Raw genomic sequence first — 23,996 nt, 5'->3', positions numbered from 1 at the left:
CGAGTACAAGCGGCCGAGATGAGTTTCCTCAGCAGGGTGGCTCGGCCCTCCCTTAGAGATAGGGTGAGGAGCTCGGTCACTCTGGAGGAGCTCGGAGTCGAGCCGCTGCTCCTCCACGTCGAAAGGAGTCACTTGAGGTGGCTTGGGCATCTTTTCCGGATGCCCCCTGGATGCCTCGCTGGAGAGGTGTTCCGGGCACGTCCCACTGGGAGGAGGCCCCGAGGAAGACCCAGGACACGCTGGAGGGACTACATCTCTCGGCTGGCTTGGGAACGCCTTGGGGTTCCCCCGGAGGAGCTGGGGGAGGTGTGTGTGGATCAGGAGGTCTGGCGGCTTTGCTTGAGCTGCTGCCCCCACGACCCGACTCTGGATAAAGCGGAAGAAAATGGATGGATGGATGAATGGAAAATGGATGGATGGATGAATGGATGGCAGTTATCTTCAATTTCACTTATTTTGATTAAGTTTGATTAAGTACTCTGGGCTCCATAATAATGTTTCTTATGGGGTACAGTTGGTCCCTATATAATACATATACCCTACATAATGGTATCTGCTTACACTCCACTGCAATTTTGATCTAATTGTTAATTTTCATAACTGCCATACTGTAAGAGCAGTTTTTAGTTAAGATATTTGCATCACAGCATCTGCGGGGAGTTGGGGACTCGGTACTGAATTTTTGAATTCAAAAGTCTTACCCTGTCTAGTTACATTCCAGATTGCTGGAAGAATGACATGTGAAGATAATTTCATTGCACTTGTTGTAATGACAATAAAATCTATCTATCTATCTATCTATCTATCTATCTATACATAAAAACATGTTAAAGTTTAGTAAGCTTCACCACATGGACAGATGGGAGATAAGAATATTTGGTATTTTTAATATTGCAGCAGTGATTTCTTGCTCACATTTAATCTCCTATAAATTAAAGAAGTAACACAAAAAGCAACAGTGAGAAATGCCGACAAAAGCGCCTGCAATAACAATTACAGGCAGAGAGAAACAAACCAACAGCCACCAACCATGTGTCGCGGCTCACTCTGAGTTGTGTTGTATAAGACTCGTCCCACTCGCTCTGTTCGGGACGCAAACTCACAATCTCCAGCATGGTGGGCGGACCCTCTAACCAGTCAGCTATAACCTGGGCTCTGGCCTTTGGTGGTCGGGGGAGTGGAGCCTGTTGACTACCACAGCACAGCGCCTCCTGCTGGCCTCCATCACTCATGCTTCAGGGAGGAATGATGGCAGTGGTCACAGAACTATGCTGCTTTCTATGACTTAGTGAGTGAACGTGTGCATTTGTATGCAGGAAAGCCACACTGAACAAACATATAAACGCAACACTTTTACTTTTGCTCCCATTTTTCATGAGCTTTGTACACAAAAGACCTTTTTCTCTCAAATATTGTTGACAAATGTGTCAAAATCTGTGATAGTGAGCACTTCTCCTTTGCTGAGATAATCCATCCCACCTCACAGGTGTGCCATATTAAGATGCTGATTAGACACCATGATTAATGCACAGGTGTGCCTTAGGCTGGCCACAATAAAAGGCCACTCTGAAAGGTGCAGTTTTATCACACAGCACAATGCCACAGATGTCGCACATTTTGAGGGAGCGAGCAGTTGGCATGCTGACAGCAGGAATGTCAACCAGAGCTGTTGCCTGTGACTTGATGTTCATTTCTCTACCATAAGCCGTCTCCAAAGGAGTGTCAGAGAATTTCGCAGTACATCCATCTGGCTTCACAACCACAGACCACGTGTAACCACACCAGCCCAGGACCTCCACATCCAGCATGTTCACCTCCAAGATGCTCTGAGACCAGCCACTCGGACAGCTGCTGAAACAATCGGTTTACAGAACCAAAGAATTTCTGCACAAACTGTCACAAACCGTCCCAGGGAAGCTTATCTGCTGCTCATCGTTCTCGACCTGACTGCAGTTCGTCATCGTAACCAACTTGAGTGGGAAAATGCTCACATTTGATCTGTTCAATCTAACATCTTTCTGCTGATCAAATCTATGTGAAGACGTGTTGCACTGTGTGAGGCAAATGGTGGTCACACCAGATATTGACTGGTTTTCTGACAGCCCCAGACATTGTAAAGCAAAACTGCACATTTCAGAGTAGCCTTTTATTGTGGCCAGCCTAAGGCACACCTGTGAGGTGGGATGGATTATCTCAGCAAAGGAGAAATGCTCACGATCACAGATTTAGACACATTTGTGAACAATATTTGAGAGAAAAGGGTCTTTTGTGTATATAGAAAATGTTGTAGATCTTTGAGCTCAGCACATGAAAAAATGGGAACAAAAACAACAGTGTTGCATTTATATTTTAGTTCAGTGTGTGAATCAATGTCGAGAGAGAGAGAGAGAGAGGAATAGATGTAATAACCTGATTGATTATGAAGAGTTGCATCAGGAACCCACAGAGCATCCTGCCCTCCAGGAGAGCACCTGTGCCACTTGAATCTGCTTGTGGAAGGTGCATGTCCCTGTTGCACGCTTTCTATAGTGCCAGATGTTAAACATGGTTTTTGGCTGTCCAAAGTGCAAACAGTCAGTGGAGGGACAGTAAACGCAACAGTTCTCCACACGATGACACCTCATTATGTCCTAACACACCCACAGCAGCACAAGTGGTATTGTGATGGAGAGGATGCGGACATTGGGGCTAAAAATTACAACTGCATCAGGTGGAAAACTAGCTAGCATTAACCAGCGCTGGGCTGTTTACCGGGTGTTGTTGTGTATGTGGCTGAGGAAAACCATGTCAGTGCCTCTTCAGTGTGTCCATGTTTAAACCTGTGCCGGGCTGGAACAGAGGTTAGTGCTAGAATGGGGGTTTGTTTGTTTGGCTTTTGGGGAAAGGCAGAAATCCTGTGCATTTAGCACTTGTACACAGTAAAAAAAAAAAAGTACAAATAACAGAAATCCTGTCCATTTAGCACTTGTACACAGTAAAAAAAAAAGTACAAATAACAGAAATCCTGTCCATTTAGCACTTGTACACAGTAAAAAAAAAAGTACAAATAACAGAAATCCTGTCCATTTAGCACTTGTACACAGTAAAAAAAAAGTACAAATAACAGAAATCCTGTCCATTTAGCACTTGTACACAGTAAAAAAAAAGTACAAATAACAGAAATCCTGTCCATTTAGCACTTGTACACAGTAAAAAAAAAAGTACAAATAACAGAAATCCTGTCCATTTAGCACTTGTACACAGTAAAAAAAAAAAAGTACAAATAACAGAAATCCTGTGCATTTAGCACTTGTACACAGTAAAAAAAAAAGTACAAATAACAGAAATCCTGTCCATTTAGCACTTGTACACAGTAAAAAAAAGTACAAATAACAGAAATCCTGTGTATTTAGCAGTTGTACACAGTAAAAAAAAGTACAAATAACAGAAATCCTGTCCATTTAGCACTTGTACACAGTAAAAAAAAGTACAAATAACAGAAATCCTGTGCATTTAGCACTTGTACACAGTAAAAAAAAAGTACAAATAACAGAAATCCTGTCCATTTAGCACTTGTACACAGTAAAAAAAAAGTACAAATAACAGAAATCCTGTGTATTTAGCAGTTGTACACAGTAAAAAAAAAAAAGTACAAATAACAGAAATCCTGTCCATTTAGCACTTGTACACAGTAAAAAAAAAAAAGTACAAATAACAGAAATCCTGTCCATTTAGCACTTGTACACAGTAAAAAAAAAAAGTACAAATAACAGAAATCCTGTGCATTTAGCACTTGTACACAGTAAAAAAAAAGTACAAATAACAGAAATCCTGTGTATTTAGCAGTTGTACACAGTAAAAAAAAGTACAAATAACAGAAATCCTGTCCATTTAGCACTTGTACACAGTAAAAAAAAGTACAAATAACAGAAATCCTGTCCATTTATCACTTGTACACAATAAAAAAAAGTACAAGTAACAGAAATCCTGTGTATTTAGCACTTGTACACAGTAAAAAAAAAAAGTACAAATAACAGAAATCCTGTGCATTTAGCACTTGTACACAGTAAAAAAAGTACAAATAACAGAAATCCTGTGTATTTAGCACTTGTACACAGTAAAAAAAAAGTACAAATAACATAAATCCTGTGTATTTAGCACTTGTACACAATAAAAAAAAAAGTACAAATAACAGAAATCCTGTGCATTTAGCACTTGTACACAGTAAAAAAAAGTACAAATAACAGAAATCCTGTGTATTTAGCAGTTGCACACAGTAAAAAAAAGTACAAATAACAGAAATCCTGTCCATTTAGCACTTGTACACAGTAAAAAAAAAAGTACAAATAACAGAAATCCTGTGCATTTAGCACTTGTACACAGTAAAAAAAAAAGTACAAATAACAGAAATCCTGTGCATTTAGCACTTGTACACAGTAAAAAAAAAGTACAAATAACAGAAATCCTGTCCATTTAGCACTTGTACACAGTAAAAAAAAAGTACAAATAACAGAAATCCTGTCCATTTAGCACTTGTACACAGTAAAAAAAAGTACAAATAACAGAAATCCTGTCCATTTAGCACTTGTACACAGTAAAAAAAAAAGTACAAATAACAGAAATCCTGTCCATTTAGCACTTGTACACAGTAAAAAAAAAAGTACAAATAACAGAAATCCTGTATATTTAGCACTTGTACACAGTAAAAAAAAAAAGTACAAATAACAGAAATCCTGTCCATTTAGCACTTGTACACAGTAAAAAAAAAAGTACAAATAACAGAAATCCTGTCCATTTAGCACTTGTACACAGTAAAAAAAAGTACAAATAACAGAAATCCTGTCCATTTAGCACTTGTACACAGTAAAAAAAAAAGTACAAATAACAGAAATCCTGTCCATTTAGCACTTGTACACAGTAAAAAAAAAAAGTACAAATAACAGAAATCCTGTCCATTTAGCACTTGTACACAGTAAAAAAAAAAGTACAAATAACAGAAATCCTGTGCATTTAGCACTTGTACACAGTAAAAAAAAAGTACAAATAACAGAAATCCTGTCCATTTAGCACTTGTACACAGTAAAAAAAAAAGTACAAATAACAGAAATCCTGTCCATTTAGCACTTGTACACAGTAAAAAAAAAAAAGTACAAATAACAGAAATCCTGTATATTTAGCACTTGTACACAGTAAAAAAAAACTACAAATAACAGAAATCCTGTGCATTTAGCACTTGTACACAGTAAAAAAAAAAGTACAAATAACAGAAATCCTGTGCATTTAGCACTTGTACACAGTAAAAAAAAAGTACAAATAACAGAAATCCTGTGCATTTAGCACTTGTACACAGTAAAAAAAAAAGTACAAATAACAGAAATCCTGTGCATTTAGCACTTGTACACAGTAAAAAAAAGTACAAATAACAGAAATCCTGTGCATTTAGCACTTGTACACAGTAAAAAAAAAAGTACAAATAACAGAAATCCTGTGCATTTAGCACTTGTACACAGTAATCCTGTTCATTACATCGAAGGAAATTTGAAACTGCTGGCTAAGGCTAAGCGTAAATTTGGTAAGATTGTAATTCACGTCGGCAGTAATGACACTCGGTTACGTCAATCGGAGGTCACTAAAATTAACATTAAATCGGTGTGTAACTTTGCAAAAACAATGTCGGACTCTGTAGTTTTCTCTGGGCCCCTCTCCAATCAGACCGGGAGTGACATGTTTAGCCGCATGTTCTCCTTGAATTGCTGGCTGTCTGAGTGGTGTCCAAAAAATGAGGTGGGCTTCATTGATAATTGGCAAAGCTTCTGGGGAAAACCTGGTCTTGTTAGGAGAGACGGCATCCATCCCACTTTGGATGGAGCAGCTCTCATTTCTAGAAATCTGGCCAATTTTCTTGGATCCTCCAAACTGTGACTGTCCAGCTTTGGGACCAGGAGGCAGAGCTGTGGTCTTACACACCTCTCTGCAGCTTCTCTCCCCCTGCCATCCCCTCATTACCCCATCCCCGTAGAGACGGTGCCTGCTCCCAGACCACCAATAACCAGCAAAAATCTATTTAAGCATAAAAATTCAAAAAGAAAAAATAATATAGCACCTTCAACTGCACCACAGACTAAAACAGTTAAATGTGGTCTATTAAACAATAGGTCTCTCTCTTCTAAGTCCCTGTTGGTAAATGATATAATAATTGATCAACGTATTGATTTATTCTGCCTAACAGAAACCTGGTTACAGCAGGATGAATATGTTAGTTTAAATGAGTCAACACCCCCGAGTCACACTAACTGTCAGAATGCTCGTAGCACGGGCCGGGGCGGAGGATTAGCAGCAATCTTCCATTCCAGCTTATTAATTAATCAAAAACCCAGACAGAGCTTTAATTCATTTGAAAGCTTGTCTCTTAGTCTTGTCCATCCAAATTGGAAGTCTCAAAAACCAGTTTTATTTGTTATTATCTATCGTCCACCTGGTCGTTACTGTGAGTTTCTCTGTGAATTTTCAGACCTTTTGTCTGACTTAGTGCTTAGCTCAGATAAGATAATTATAGTGGGCGATTTTAACATCCACACAGATGCTGAGAATGACAGCCTCAACACTGCATTTAATCTATTATTAGACTCTATTGGCTTTGCTCAAAAAGTAAATGAGTCCACCCACCACTTTAATCATATCTTAGATCTTGTTCTGACTTATGGTATGGAAATAGAAGACTTAACAGTATTCCCTGAAAACTCCCTTCTGTCTGATCATTTCTTAATAACATTTACATTTACTCTGATGGACTACCCTGCAGTGGGGAATAAGTTTCATTACACTAGAAGTCTTTCAGAAAGCGCTGTAACTAGGTTTAAGGATATGATTCCTTCTTTATGTTCTCTAATGTCATATACCAACACAGAGCAGAGTAGCTACCTAAACTCTGTAAGGGAGTTAGAGTATCTCGTCAATAGTTTTACATCCTCATTGAAGACAACCTTGGATGCTGTAGCTCCTCTGAAAAAGAGAGCTTTAAATCAGAAGTGTCTGACTCCGTGGTATAACTCACAAACTAGTAGCTTAAAGCAGATAACCCGTAAGTTGGAGAGGAAATGGCGTCTCACTAATTTAGAAGATCTTCACTTAGCCTGGAAAAAGAGTTTGTTGCTCTATAAAAAAAGCCCTCCGTAAAGCTAGGACATCTTTCTACTCATCACTAATTGAAGAAAATAAGAACAACCCCAGGTTTCTTTTCAGCACTGTAGCCAGGCTGACAAAGAGTCAGAGCTCTATTGAGCTGAGTATTCCATTAACTTTAACTAGTAATGACTTCATGACTTTCTTTGCTAACAAAATTTTGACTATTAGAGAAAAAATTACTCATAACCATCCCACAGATGTATCGTTATCTTTGGCTGCTTTCAGTGATGCTGGTATTTGGTTAGACTCTTTCTCTCCGATTGTTCTGTCTGAGTTATTTTCATTAGTTACTTCATCCAAACCATCAACATGTTTATTAGACCCCATTCCTACCAGGCTGCTCAAGGAAGTCCTACCATTATTCAATGCTTCAATCTTAAATATGATCAATCTATCTTTGTTAGTTGGTTATGTACCACAGGCCTTTAAGGTGGCAGTAATTAAACCATTACTTAAAAAGCCATCACTTGACCCAGCTATCTTAGCTAATTATAGGCCAATCTCCAACCTTCCTTTTCTCTCAAAAATTCTTGAAAGGGTAGTTGTAAAACAGCTAACTGATCACCTGCAGAGGAATGGTCTATTTGAAGAGTTTCAGTCAGGTTTTAGAATTCATCATAGTACAGAAACAGCATTAGTGAAGGTTACAAATGATCTTCTTATGGCTTCGGACAGTGGACTTATCTCTGTGCTTGTTTTGTTGGACCTCAGTGCTGCTTTTGATACTGTTGACCATAAAATTTTATTACAGAGATTAGAGCATGTCATAGGTATTAAAGGCACTGCGCTGCGGTGGTTTGAATCATATTTGTCTAATAAATTACAGTTTGTTCATGTAAATGGGGAATCTTCTTCACAGACTAAAGTTAATTATGGAGTTCCACAAGGTTCTGTGCTAGGACCAATTTTATTCACTTTATACATGCTTCCCTTAGGCAGTATTATTAGACGGTATTGCTTAAATTTTCATTGTTACGCAGATGATACCCAGCTTTATCTATCCATGAAGCCAGAGGATACACACCAATTAGCTAAACTGCAGGATTGTCTTACAGACATAAAGACATGGATGACCTCTAATTTCCTGCTTTTAAACTCAGATAAAACTGAAGTTATTGTACTTGGCCCCACAAATCTTAGAAGCATGGTGTCTAACCAGATCGTTACTCTGGATGGCATTTCCCTGATCTCTAGTAATACTGTGAGAAATCTTGGAGTCATTTTTGATCAGGATATGTCATTCAAAGCGCATATTAAACAAATATGTAGGACTGCCTTTTTGCATTTACGCAATATCTCTAAAATCAGAAAGGTCTTGTCTCAGAGTGATGCTGAAAAATTAATTCATGCATTTATTTCCTCTAGGCTGGACTATTGTAATTCATTATTATCAGGTTGTCCTAAAAGTTCCCTAAAAAGCCTTCAGTTGGTTCAGAATGCTGCAGCTAGAGTACTGACGGGGACTAGAAGGAGAGAGCATATCTCACCCATATTGGCCTCTCTTCATTGGCTTCCTGTTAATTCTAGAATAGAATTTAAAATTCTTCTTCTTACTTATAAGGTTTTGAATAATCAGGTCCCATCTTATCTTAGGGACCTCGTAGTACCATATTACCCCATTAGAGCGCTTCGCTCTCAGACTGCAGGCTTACTTGTAGTTCCTAGGGTTTGTAAGAGTAGAATGGGAGGCAGAGCCTTCAGCTTTCAGGCTCCTCTCCTGTGGAACCAGCTCCCAATTCAGATCAGGGAGACAGATACCCTCTCTACTTTTAAGATTAGGCTTAAAACTTTCCTTTTCGCTAAGGCTTATAGTTAGGGCTGGATCAGGTGACCCTGGACCATCCCTTAGTTATGCTGCTATAGACATAGACTGCTGGGGGGTTCCCATGATGCACTGTTTCTTTCTCTTTTTGCTCCGTATGCATCACTCTGCATTTAATCATTACTGATCGATCTCTGCCCCCCTTCACAGCATGTCTTTTTCCTGGTTCTCTCCCTCAGCCCCAACCAGTCTCAGCAGAAGACTGCCCCTCCCTGAGCCTGGTTGTGCTGGAGGTTTCTTCCTGTTAAAAGGGAGTTTTTCCTTCCCACTGTAGCCAAGTGCTTGCTCATAGGGGGTCGTTTTGACCGTTGGGGTTTTTCATAATTATTGTATGGCCTTGCCTTACAATATAGAGCGCCTTGGGGCAACTGTTTGTTGTGATTTGGCGCTATATAAGTAAAAAGTTGATTGATTGATTGATTGATTTAGCACTTGTACACAATAAAAAAAGTACAAATAACAGAAATCCTGTGCATTTAGCACTTGTACACAGTAAAAAAAGTACAAATAACAGAAATCCTGTGCATTTAGCACTTGTACACAGTAAAAAAAAAAGTACAAATAACAGAAATCCTGTGCATTTAGCACTTGTACACAGTAAAAAAAAGTACAAATAACAGAAATCCTGTGTATTTAGCACTTGTACACAGTAAAAAAAAGTACAAATAACAGAAATCCTGTGTATTTAGCACTTGTACACAGTAAAAAAAAAAGTACAAATAACAGATATACTGTGCATTTAGCACTTGTACACAATAAAAAAAAGTACAAATAACAGAAATCCTGTGCATTTAGCACTTGTACACAGTAAAAAAAAGTACAAATAACAGAAATCCTGTGTATTTAGCACTTGTACACAGTAAAAAAAAGTACAAATAACAGAAATCCTGTGTATTTAGCACTTGTACACAGTAAAAAAAAGTACAAATAACAGATATACTGTGCATTTAGCACTTGTACACAATAAAAAAAAAGTACAAATAACAGAAATCCTGTGCATTTAGCACTTGTACACAGTAAAAAAGTACAAATAACAGAAATCCTGTGTATTTAGCACTTGTACACAGTAAAAAAAGTACAAATAACAGAAATCCTGTGCATTTAGCACTTGTACACAGTAAAAAAAGTACAAATAACAGAAATCCTGTGCATTTAGCACTTGTACACAGTAAAAAAAAAAAAGTACAAATAACAGAAATCCTGTGCATTTAGCACTTGTACACAGTAAAAAAAAAAAAGTACAAATAACAGAAATCCTGTGTATTTAGCACTTGTACACAGTAAAAAAAAAAAGTACAAATAACAGAAATCCTGTGTATTTAGCACTTGTACACAGTAAAAAAAAAAAGTACAAATAACATAAATCCTGTGTATTTAGCACTTGTACACAATAAAAAAAAAAGTACAAATAACAGAAATCCTGTGCATTTAGCACTTGTACACAATAAAAAAAAAAGTACAAATAACAGAAATCCTGTGCATTTAGCACTTGTATACAGTAAAAAAAGTACAAATTACAGAAATCCTGTGTATTTAGCAGTTGTACACAGTAAAAAAAAGTACAAATAACATAAATCCTGTGTATTTAGCACTTGTACACAGTAAAAAAAAAAGGACAAATAACAGAAATCCTGTGTATTTAGCACTTGTACACAGTAAAAAAAAAAAAAGTACAAATAACATAAATCCTGTGTATTTAGCACTTGTACACAATAAAAAAAAAAAGTACAAATAACAGAAATCCTGTGCATTTAGCACTTGTATACAGTAAAAAAAGTACAAATTACAGAAATCCTGTGTATTTAGCAGTTGTACACAGTAAAAAAAAGTACAAATAACAGAAATCCTGTCCATTTAGCACTTGTACACAATAAAAAAAAAGTACAAGTAACAGAAATCCTGCGTATTTAGCACTTGTACACAGTAAAAAAAAAAGTACAAATAACAGAAATCCTGTGCATTTAGCAGTTGTACACATTAAAAAAAAGTACAAATAACAGAAATCCTGTCCATTTAGCAGTAAAATTTATACAGTAAAAAATCAATCCATCAATCAACTTTTTTCTTGTATAGCGCCAAATCACAACAAACAGTTGCCCCAAGGCGCTCCACATTGCAAGGCAAGGCCATACAATAATTATGAAACACAGTCTACGTCTAAAGCAACATAACCAAGGGATGGTCCAGGGTCACCCGATCCAGCCCTAACTATAAGCCTTAGCGAAAAGGAAAGTTTTAAGCCTAATCTTAAAAGTAGAGAGGGTATCTGTCTCCCTGATCTGAATTGGGAGCTGGTTCCACAGGAGAGGAGCCTGAAAGTACAAAAAAAAAGTACAAATAACAGAAATCCTGTGCATTTAGCACTTGTACACAGTAAAAAAAAAAAAAAGTACAAATAACAGAAATCCTGTGCATTTAGCACTTGTACACAGTAAAAAAAGTACAAATAACAGAAATCCTGTGCATTTAGCACTTGTACACAGTAAAAAAAAAAAAGTACAAATAACAGAAATCCTGTGCATTTAGCACTTGTACACAGTAATCCTGTTCATTTAGCACTTGTACACAGTAAAAAAAAAAGTACAAATAACAGAAATCCTGTCCATTTAGCACTTGTACACAATAAAAAAAGTACAAATAACAGATATACTGTGCATTTAGCACTTGTACACAATAAAAAAAAGTACAAATAACAGAAATCCTGTGCATTTAGCAGTTGTACACAGTAAAAAAAGTACAAATAACAGAAATCCTGTGCATTTAGCACTTGTACACAGTAAAAAAAGTACAAATAACAGATACACTGTGCATTTAGCACTTGTACACAATAAAAAAAGTACAAATAACAGAAATCCTGTGCATTTAGCACTTGTACACAGTAAAAAAAGTACAAATAACAGAAATCCTGTGTATTTAGCAGTTGTACACAGTAAAAAAAAGTACAAATAACAGAAATCCTGTCCATTTAGCACTTGTACACAATAAAAAAAAGTACAAATAACAGATACACTGTGCATTTAGCACTTGTACACAATAAAAAAAAGTACAAATAACAGAAATCCTGTGCATTTAGCACTTGTACACAGTAAAAAAGTACAAATAACAGAAATCCTGTGTATTTAGCACTTGTACACAGTAAAAAAGTACAAATAACAGAAATCCTGTGCATTTAGCACTTGTACACAGTAAAAAAAAGTACAAATAACATAAATCCTGTGTATTTAGCACTTGTACACAATAAAAAAAAGTACAAATAACAGAAATCCTGTGCATTTAGCACTTGTACACAGTAAAAAAAGTACAAATAACAGAAATCCTGTGTATTTAGCAGTTGTACACAGTAAAAAAAAAAGCACAAATAACAGAAATCCTGTCCATTTAGCACTTGTACACAATAAAAAAAAGGTACAAGTAACAGAAATCCTGCATATTTAGCACTTGTACACAGTAAAAAAAAAAGTACAAATAACAGAAATCCTGTGCATTTAGCACTTGTACACAGTAAAAAAAGTACAAATAACAGAAATCCTGTGTATTTAGCAGTTGTACACAGTAAAAAAAGTACAAATAACAGAAATCCTGTCCATTTAGCACTTGTACACAGTAAAAAAAGTACAACTAACAGAAATCCTGTCCATTTAGCACTTGTACACAATAAAAAAAGTACAAGTAACAGAAATCCTGTGTATTTAGCACTTGTACACAGTAAAAAAAAGTACAAATAACAGAAATCCTGTGCATTTAGCACTTGTACACAGTAAAAAAAAAAGTACAAATAACAGAAATCCTGTGTATTTAGCACTTGTACACAATAAAAAAAAGTACAAATAACAGAAATCCTGTGTATTTAGCACTTGTACACAGTAAAAAAAAAGTACAAATAACAGAAATCCTGTCCATTTAGCACTTGTACACAGTAAAAAAAAGTACAAATAACAGAAATCCTGTCCATTTAGCACTTGTACACAGTAAAAAAAAAGTACAAGTAACAGAAATCCTGCGTATTTAGCACTTGTACACAGTAAAAAAAAAGTACAAATAAAAGAAATCCTGTGCATTTAGCACTTGTACACAGTAAAAAAAGTACAAATAACAGAAATCCTGTGTATTTAGCACTTGTACACAATAAAAAAGTACAAATAACAGAAATCCTGTCCATTTAGCACTTGTACACAGTAAAAAAAAAGTACAAATAACAGAAATCCTGTCCATTTAGCACGTGTACACAATAAGAAAAAGTACAAATAACAGAAATCCTGTGTATTTAGCACTTGTACACAATAAAAAAAGTACAAATAACAGAAATCCTGTGCATATAGCACTTGTACACAGTAAAAAAAAAAAGTACAAATAACAGAAATCCTACACAGTAAAAAAAAAGTACAAATAACAGAAATCCTGTGCATTTAGCACTTGTACACAGTAAAAAAAAGTACAAATAACAGAAATCCTGTCCATTTAGCACTTGTACACAGTAAAAAAAAGTATAAATAACAGAAATCCTGTGCATTTAGCACTTGTACACAGTAAAATAAAAAAAGTACAAATAACAGAAATCCTGTGCAATTAGCACTTGTACACAGTAAAAAAAAAAGTACAAATAACAGAAATCCTGTCCATTTAGCACTTGTACACAGTAAAAAAAGTACAAATAACAGAAATCCTGTCCATTTAGCACTTGTACACAGTAAAAAAAAAGTACAAATAACAAATCCTGTCCATTTAGCACTTGTACACAGTAAAAAAAAAAGTACAAATAACAGAAATCCTGTCCATTTAGCACTTGTACACAGTAAAAAAAAGTACAAATAACAGAAATCCTGTCCATTTAGCACTTGTACACAGTAAAAAAAGTACAAATAACAGAAATCCTGTCCATTTAGCACTTGTACACAGTAAAAAAAAGTACAAATAACAGAAATCCTGTGCATTTAGCACTTGTACACAGTAAAAAAGTACAAATAACAGAAATCCTGTCCATTTAGCACTTGTACACAGTAAAAAAAAAGTACAAATAACAGAAATCCTGTCCATTTAGCACTTGTACACAGTAAAAAAAAAGTACAAATAACAGAAATCCTGTCCATTTAGCACTTGTACACAGTAAAAAAAGTACAAATAACAGAAATCCTGTCCATTTAGCACTTGTACACAGTAAAAAAAGTACAAATAACAGAAATCCTGTCCATTTAGCACTTGTACACAGTAAAAAAAGGTACAAATAACAGAAATCCTGTGCATTTAGCACTTGTACACAGTAAAAAAAGTACAAATAACAGAAATCCTGTCCATTTACCACTTGTACACAGTAAAAAAAAGTACAAATAACAGAAATCCTGTCCATTTAGCACTTGTACACAGTAAAAAAAAGTACAAATAACAGAAATCCTGTGCATATAGCACTTGTACACAGTAAAAAAAAAAAGTACAAATAACAGAAATCCTGTCCATTTAGCACTTGTACACAGTAAAAAAAAGTACAAATAACAGAAATCCTGTGCATTTAGCACTTGTACACAGTAAAAAAAAAAGGACAAATAACAGAAATCCTACACAGTAAAAAAAAAGTACAAATAACAGAAATCCTGTCCATTTAGCACTTGTACACAGTAAAAAAAAAGTACAAATAACAGAAATCCTGTCCATTTAGCACTTGTACACAGTAAAAAAAAGTACAAATAACAGAAATCCTACACAGTAAAAAAAAAAGTACAAATAACAGAAATCCTGTACATTTAGCACTTGTACACAGTAAAAAAAAGTACAAATAACAGAAATCCTGTCCATTTAGCACTTGTACACAGTAAAAAAAAGTACAAATAACAGAAATCCTGTCCATTTAGCACTTGTACACAGTAAAAAAAAAAGTACAAATAACAGAAATCCTACACAGTAAAAAAAAAGTACAAATAACAGAAATCCTGTGCATTTAGCACTTGTACACAGTAAAAAAAAGTACAAATAACAGAAATCCTGTCCATTTAGCACTTGTACACAGTAAAAAAAAGTACAAATAACTGAAATCCTGTCCATTTAGCACTTGTACACAGTAAAAAAAAAGTACAAATAACAGAAATCCTGTCCATTTAGCACTTGTACACAGTAAAAAAAAAGTACAAATAACAGAAATCCTGTCCATTTAGCACTTGTACACAGTAAAAAAAAAGTACAAATAACAGAAATCCTACACAGTAAAAAAAAAGTACAAATAACAGAAATCCTGTGCATTTAGCACTTGTACACAGTAAGAAAAAGTACAAATAACAGAAATCCTACACAGTAAAAAAAAAAAGTACAAATAACAGAAATCCTGTCCATTTAGCACTTGTACACAGTAAAAAAAAAAGTACAAATAACAGAAATCCTACACAGTAAAAAAAAAGTACAAATAACAGAAATCCTGTGCATTTAGCACTTGTACACAGTAAAAAAAAGTACAAATAACAGAAATCCTGTCCATTTAGCACTTGTACACAGTAAAAAAAAGTACAAATAACAGAAATCCTGTCCATTTAGCACTTGTACACAGTAAAAAAAAAAGTACAAATAACAGAAATCCTGTGCATTTAGCACTTGTACACAGTAAAAAAAAAAGTACAAATAACAGAAATCCTGTCCATTTAGCACTTGTACACAGTACAAAAAAAGTACAAATAACAGAAATCCTGTCCATTTAGCACTTGTACACAGTAAAAAAAAGTACAAATAACAGAAATCCTGTCCATTTAGCACTTGTACACAGTAAAAAAAAGTACAAATAACAGAAATCCTGTCCATTTAGCACTTGTACACAGTAAAAAAAAAGTACAAATAACAGAAATCCTGTCCATTTAGCACTTGTACACAGTAAAAAAAAAGTACAAATAACAGAAATCCTGTCCATTTAGCACTTGTACACAGTAAAAAAAAGTACAAATAACAGAAATCCTGTGCATTTAGCACTTGTACACAGTAAAAAAAAGTGCAAATAACAGAAATCCTGTCCATTTAGCACTTGTACACAGTAAAAAAATTACAAATAACAGAAATCCTGTCCATTTAGCACTTGTACACAGTAAAAAAAAAAAAGTACAAATAACAGAAATCCTGTCCATTTAGCACTTGTACACAGTAAAAAAAAGTACAAATAACAGAAATCCTGTGCATTTAGCACTTGTACATAGTAAAAAAAGTACAAATAACAGAAATCCTGTCCATTTAGTACTTGTACACAGTAAAAAAAGTCCAAATAACAGAAATCCTGTGCATTTAGCACTTGTACACAGTTAAAAAAAGTACAAATAACAGAAATCCTGTCCATTTAGCACTTGTACACAGTAAAAAAAAAGTACAAATAACAGAAATCCTGTGCATTTAGCACTTGTACACAGTAAAAAAAAAAAAAAGTACAAATAACAGAAATCCTGTCCATTTAGCACTTGTACACAGTAAAAAAAAGTACAAATAACAGAAATCCTGTGCATTTAGCACTTGCACACAGAAAAAAAAGTACAAATAACAGAAATCCTACACAGTAAAAAAAAAGTACAAATAACAGAAATCCTGTCCATTTAGCACTTGTACACAGTAAAAAAAAAGTACAAATAACAGAAATCCTGTGCATTTAGCACTTGTACACAGTAAAAAAAAGTACAAATAACAGAAATCCTACACAGTAAAAAAAAAGTACAAATAACAGAAATCCTGTGCATTTAGCACTTGTACACAGTAAAAAATGTACAAATAACAGAAATCCTGTCCATTTAGCACTTGTACACAGTAAAAAAAAAAGTACAAATAACAGAAATCCTGTCCATTTAGCACTTGTACACAGTAAAAAAAAAAGTACAAATAACAGAAATCCTGTGCATTTAGCACTTGTACACAGTAAAAAAAAGTACAAATAACAGAAATCCTGTCCATTTAGCACTTGTACACAGTAAAAAAAAAGTACAAATAACAGAAATCCTGTCCATTTAGCACTTGTACACAGTAAAAAAAAAAGTACAAATAACAGAAATCCTGTCCATTTAGCACTTGTACACAGTAAAAAAAAAAAGTACAAATAACAGAAATCCTGTCCATTTAGCACTTGTACACAGTAAAAAAAAAGTACAAATAACAGAAATCCTGTCCATTTAGCACTTGTACACAGTAAAAAAAAGTACAAATAAGAGAAATCCTGTGCATTTAGCACTTGTACACAGTAAAAAAAGTACAAATAAGAGAAATCCTGTGCATTTAGCACTTGTACACAGTAAAAAAAAAGTACAAATAACAGAAATCCTGTCCATTTAGCACTTGTACACAGTAAAAAAAAGTACAAATAACAGAAATCCTGTCCATTTAGCACTTGTACACAGTAAAAAAAAAAAGTACAAATAACAGAAATCCTGTCCATTTAGCACTTGTACACAGTAAAAAAAAGTACAAATAACAGAAATCCTGTCCATTTAGCACTTGTACACAGTAAAAAAAAAAGTACAAATAACAGAAATCCTGTCCATTTAGCACTTGTACACAGTAAAAAAAAGTACAAATAACAGAAATCCTGTCCATTTAGCACTTGTACACAGTAAAAAAAAAAAGTACAAATAACAGAAATCCTGTCCATTTAGCACTTGTACACAGTAAAAAAAGTACAAATAACAGAAATCCTGTGCATTTAGCACTTGTACACAGTAAAAAAAGTACAAATAACAGAAATCCTGTGCATTTAGCACTTGTACACAATAAAAAAAAGTACAAATAACAGAAATCCTGTCCATTTAGCACTTGTACACAGTAAAAAAAAAAAAGTACAAATAACAGAAATCCTGTCCATTTAGCACTTGTACACAGTAAAAAAAAAGTACAAATAACAGAAATCCTGTGCATTTAGCACTTGTACACAGTAAAAAAAAAGTACAAATAACAGAAATCCTGTCCATTTAGCACTTGTACACAGTAAAAAAAAAAGTACAAATAACAGAAATCCTGTCCATTTAGCACTTGTACACAGTAAAAAAAAAAGTACAAATAACAGAAATCCTGTCCATTTAGCACTTGTACACAGTAAAAAAAAAGTACAAATAACAGAAATCCTGTCCATTTAGCACTTGTACACAGTAAAAAAAAAGTACAAATAACAGAAATCCTGTCCATTTAGCACTTGTACACAGTAAAAAAAAGTACAAATAACAGAAATCCTGTCCATTTAGCACTTGTACACAGTAAAAAAATTACAAATAACAGAAATCCTGTCCATTTAGCACTTGTACACAGTAAAATAAAAAAAGTACAAATAACAGAAATCCTGTGCATATAGCACTTGTACACAGTAAAAAAAAAAGTACAAATAACAGAAATCCTACACAGTAAAAAAAAAGTACAAATAACAGAAATCCTGTGCATTTAGCACTTGTACACAGTAAAAAAAAAGTACAAATAACAGAAATCCTGTCCATTTAGCACTTGTACACAGTACAAAAAAGTACAAATAACAGAAATCCTGTCCATTTAGCACTTGTACACAGTAAAATAAAAAAAGTACAAATAACAGAAATCCTGTGCATTTAGCACTTGTACACAGTAAAAAAAAAGTACAAATAACAGAAATCCTGTGCATTTAGCACTTGTACATAGTAAAAAAAGTACAAATAACAGAAATCCTGTCCATTTAGTACTTGTACACAGTAAAAAAAAGTACAAATAACAGAAATCCTGTGCATTTAGCACTTGTACACAGTAAAAAAAAGTACAAATAACAGAAATCCTGTCCATTTAGCACTTGTACACAGTAAAAAAAAGTACAAATAACAGAAATCCTGTCCATTTAGCACTTGTACACAGTAAAAAAAAAAGTACAAATAACAGAAATCCTGTCCATTTAGCACTTGTACACAGTAAAAAAAAAAAGTACAAATAACAGAAATCCTGTCCATTTAGCACTTGTACACAGTAAAAAAAAAGTACAAATAACAGAAATCCTACACAGTAAAAAAAAAGTACAAATAACAGAAATCCTGTCCATTTAGCACTTGTACACAGTAAAAAAAAAAGTACAAATAACAGAAATCCTACACAGTAAAAAAAAGTACAAATAACAGAAATCCTGTGCATTTAGCACTTGTACACAGTAAAAAAAAAACTACAAATAACAGAAATCCTGTCCATTTAGCACTTGTACACAGTAAAAAAAAAAAAGTACAAATAACAGAAATCCTGTCCATTTAGCACTTGTACACAGTAAAAAAAAAGTACAAATAACAGAAATCCTGTCCATTTAGCACTTGTACACAGTAAAAAAAAAGTACAAATAACAGAAATCCTGTCCATTTAGCACTTGTACACAGTAAAAAAAAAGTACAAATAACAGAAATCCTGTCCATTTAGCACTTGTACACAGTAAAAAAAAGTACAAATAACAGAAATCCTGTCCATTTAGCACTTGTACACAGTAAAAAAATTACAAATAACAGAAATCCTGTCCATTTAGCACTTGTACACAGTAAAAAAAATTACAAATAACAGAAATCCTGTCCATTTAGCACTTGTACACAGTAAAAAAAAAAAGTACAAATAACAGAAATCCTGTCCATTTAGCACTTGTACACAGTAAAAAAAAAGTACAAATAACAGAAATCCTGTGCATTTAGCACTTGTACATAGTAAAAAAAGTACAAATAACAGAAATCCTGTCCATTTAGTACTTGTACACAGTAAAAAAAAAGTACAAATAACAGAAATCCTGTGCATTTAGCACTTGTACACAGTAAAAAAAAGTACAAATAACAGAAATCCTGTCCATTTAGCACTTGTACACAGTAAAAAAAAGTACAAATAACAGAAATCCTGTCCATTTAGCACTTGTACACAGTAAAAAAAAAAAAGTACAAATAACAGAAATCCTGTGCATTTAGCACTTGTACACAGTAAAAAAAAAAAAAGTACAAATAACAGAAATCCTGTCCATTTAGCACTTGTACACAGTAAAAAAAAGTACAAATAACAGAAATCCTGTGCATTTAGCACTTGCACACAGAAAAAAAAGTACAAATAACAGAAATCCTGTCCATTTAGCACTTGTACACAGTAAAAAAAAAAAGTACAAATAACAGAAATCCTGTGCATTTAGCACTTGTACACAGTAAAAAAAAAAAAAGTACAAATAACAGAAATCCTGTCCATTTAGCACTTGTACACAGTAAAAAAAAAAAAGTACAAATAACAGAAATCCTGTGCATTTAGCACTTGTACACAGTAAAAAAAAAAAAAAAAGTACAAATAACAGAAATCCTGTCCATTTAGCACTTGTACACAGTAAAAAAAAAAAAAAAAGTACAAATAACAGAAATCCTGTGCATTTAGCACTTGTACACAGTAAAAAAAAAAGTACAAATAACAGAAATCCTGTCCATTTAGCACTTGTACACAGTAAAAAAAAGTACAAATAACAGAAATCCTGTCCATTTAGCACTTCTACACAGTAAAAAAAAAAGTACAAATAACAGAAATCCTGTCCATTTAGCACTTGTACAGAGAAGCCTACCTAAAAATAAAGTACAAAAATATACATGGAATACTAACCCTCCATTACAATACTACAGTTCTTTGGCACATTGATGTTCTGAAACATGTATTTTCTTACAGTATATTGTACAGTCATGCAGTAATTCCTGTCAACATTTACATACTATAATGTTTGAAAAGGTCTTGTGACTCTGGTGGACACAGTGAATCTACTGATATTTGGTTGGACCCTTTGTCCGTCCTCCCTCAGGCTTATATACACAGTAAAATCACCAGTGTAAAACTAACACATAGTGTTAAATTAACACTGCCAGTGAATGTATGGTGTTAATTTAACACTGGTGATTTTACTATTGGACACAAGTGTGATCAGTTTTGAGTTGTCGTGTTCGACCGGTGACACGTGCACTTTAACTGTGTTTGACTTTTGCCACCTGTGCTCATCATTACACAACACAGGTGCATCACAATGAAAATGTGTTGCCAAGTTGTATCTAAACAGGTGAAAAGTGCTGATGGTTTTGCCAAAAGAGTGACTGATTCAATCAGTGGGTTCAGACAACAAGGTTTAGTGTTTTAGCAGCTGAGAGAAACTATATATTAAACTATTAATAAAAATCATTCAAAAAAGATTTTTTTTTTATTTCACAGTGAAACATGGAAAAATTGTTACTATTGGAGATGAATATAGTTGCCTCTACATTTTGATGGCCATGCTAACACATCAGCTGTCGCCTTGTTTTCTGCCGCAGGAGACTCTCCAAACACGATCACCTTTCACATGTCAGTGGAGGGAAGTGGCTCCACACTGGTAAAAGCCGACGTCTGGATCTTCCTCAAACTGCAGAATGGAAACCAGGGCAAAGGCAAGGTGACACTTCAGCTCTATCCAACTGCTGCATCTGGCAAACAGGAGGGGGAAGCGGTTTCGGAGAAACTGGTGGATACTCGCCGCAGTGGCTGGCATGCTCTCGCTGTGCCCAACAGTGTCCAGGCTCTGCTGGCCCGCGGTGAGACTTACCTCAGCCTGCGGGTGTCATGCCTGCTGTGTGCGAAGGCTGGAGCCACACCCATCCTGGCATCGGCCGGTGGCAAAGAGCGCCAACTGTCCCACCGGCCCTTCCTCATGGTGGGGTTCCAAGCTTGGGAAGAGGTGGCCCAGAGGCGGATCAAGCGTGGTTTGGAGTGTGATGGGAAAATCCAGGTCTGCTGCAAGCGACAATTTTATGTCAACTTTAAAGACATTGGCTGGAATGACTGGATCATTGCCCCACCTGGTTACCATGCCAACTACTGTGAAGGTAACTGCCCCTACAACATGGCAGGCGTGGCAGTGTCGTCGCTGTCCTTCCATTCTTCTGTCATCAGTCACTATCGCATGCGGGGCTACAGTCCATTCCAGAACAGCAGGTCATGTTGTGTGCCGACACGGCTGCGTGCCATGTCGATGCTCTATTACAACGAAGAGCAAAAGATAATCAAGAAAGACATCCAGGACATGGTCGTGGACGAGTGTGGCTGCTCATAGACACCGGCATGAGCAAAAATACTTCCAAAATGCTCTCCACGAGATCAGCAACGCAGCACTTTTCCGTGACGAAAGAGCTCTTATTTATGTTCAGACATAACGCTTCATATTCTTGACCTTGGAACACTATGCAATGCTGTTCACACTTCATTTGTACATCTTTTAAATTATTTCAAGAGTTGTGTTTTGTTTTAATGGTGTTTGGATGAATTCTTTAGCCAACATTCAAAAACATAAGACTTTGTGATTATAATACTTAGAAGATAAGAAATGTGTTTAACTGCTGGAACCAAAATGATTAAACAAGCTGAATATTAAACTTTGTACATGAAAGCTTGAGCTTCATTCTCAGCTGACAAATGAATATGACATTTACCTTCAACAGTATTATGTATTGATGCCGGTATTTAGAACTGAAGGTGAAACAAGCCAAACGTTTCTTTCTCATTTTGGTTTTAATCCTTAATTTTAGAATCATCGTGACAGTCCCAAGGGTTTCACCCGCTGCTGTATATATGAGGATCTGTTCTGAAAAAAGCAACGCAACAGGTTCAGGACCCACAATGCACAGGGGCAGCCGTAAAAAGGTAAACAGGTTTACTCATGAAAAATATGCAAATAGGAAAGACTCTGGATTCTGCCAGTGAGCTGAGGAGGACAGCGGAGACCAGCTGGGATGTCGGGGTTGTAGCTGTGGCAGCGGGATAATGCTGAATACAAACACGAAGACGTTTTTGGATCTGGAAAACAATGTCATAAGAAAGAAGCAACTGAGAAAATACGAAGCAAAAGGGAGGAGAAGTACCACATAGAAGACAAAATAATCTGGTGAAGCTTGAGAAGAAATCCTGGGTAATACAAGTATATGTCACAGACATGAATGAGCAAAGCTCATCAGCATCTCACCATGTCATTTAGGTCCTTCAGCACGGCACGAGGTTCATATAAGTAGACTGACAGATGAGGTGCAGGTGTGACAGCTGCCACAGGTGTTCAAAATCAACAATCAGCAGTGCCACTGGCAGGAGCAGACATAGACAGAGAGACAGACAGAGACATAGAGAGACACAGAAAGAGAGAGAGAGACAGAGAGAGACAGCAAGAGAGAGACAGAAAAAGAGAGACACAGAGAGAGAGAGAGACATAAAGTTAGAGACAGAAAAAGAGAGACAGAGAGATAGACAGAGAGAGAGAGACAGAAAGAGAGAGACAGAAACAGAGAGAGAGACAGACAGAGACAGAAAGAGAGAGAGAGAGAGAGAGAGAGAGAGAGAGAGAGAGAGAGAGAGAGAGAGAGAGAGAGAGAGAGAGAGAGTGAGGGACAGAGACAGAAACAGAGACAGAAAGAGAGACAGAAAGAGAGACAGAAAGAGAGAGACAGACAGACACAGAGAGAGAGAGAAACAGAAAGACAGAGACAGAAAGAGAGATAGATAGAGACAGTGAGAGAGAGACAGACAGAGACAGAAAAAGAGAGAGAGAGGGGCAGATAGAGAGAGAGAGAGACAGTGAGACAGAAAGAGAGAGAGAGACAGAGAGACAGTGAGAGACAGAGAGAGAGACAGAGAGACAGTGAGGGACAGAGAGAGACAGTGAGGGACAGAGAGAGACAGAGAGACAGAAAGAGAGACAGACAGAGAGACAGAAAGAGACAGAAAGAGAGACAGAAAGAGAGACAGTGAGAGACAGAAAGAGAGAGAAAGACAGTGAGAGAGACAGAGAGACAGAAAGAGAGAGACAGTGAGAGACAGAGAGACAGAAAGAGAGAGACAGAGAAACAGAGAGAGATAGACACAGAAAGAGAGAGAGACAGAGAGAGAGAGACAGTGAGAGACAGAAAGAGACAGAGAGACAGTGACAGAGAGACAGAGAGAGACAGTGAGAGACAGAAAGAGAGAGACAGTGAGAGAGAGACAGAGAGACAGAGAGAGAGAGACAGTGAGAGACAGAAAGATACAGAGAGACAGAAAGAGAGAGACAGAGACAGAGAAA

General features: G+C 35.6%; 1 protein-coding gene across 1 annotated transcript in view; it reads left to right on the top strand.

Annotated features, from left to right (window-relative positions):
- Window positions 1-22,268, top strand: part of inhbab (inhibin subunit beta Ab) — a 50,786-nt gene extending 28,518 nt beyond the window's left edge. Inside the window, exon 3 of the mRNA XM_034183688.1 lies at window positions 21,229-22,268. Coding sequence (XP_034039579.1) covers window positions 21,229-22,004 — 776 coding nt within the window. The 3' untranslated portion in view covers window positions 22,005-22,268. The remainder of the gene's footprint in view (window positions 1-21,228) is intronic.
- The last annotated feature ends 1,728 nt before the right edge of the window (window positions 22,269-23,996 follow it).

This window comes from Thalassophryne amazonica, chromosome 12 (assembly GCF_902500255.1).
Source record: "Thalassophryne amazonica chromosome 12, fThaAma1.1, whole genome shotgun sequence".
Taxonomy (NCBI): Eukaryota; Metazoa; Chordata; class Actinopteri; order Batrachoidiformes; family Batrachoididae; genus Thalassophryne; species Thalassophryne amazonica.
Note: the sequence above shows the minus strand (reverse complement) of the source record. Positions and strands in the feature narration are given on the sequence as shown.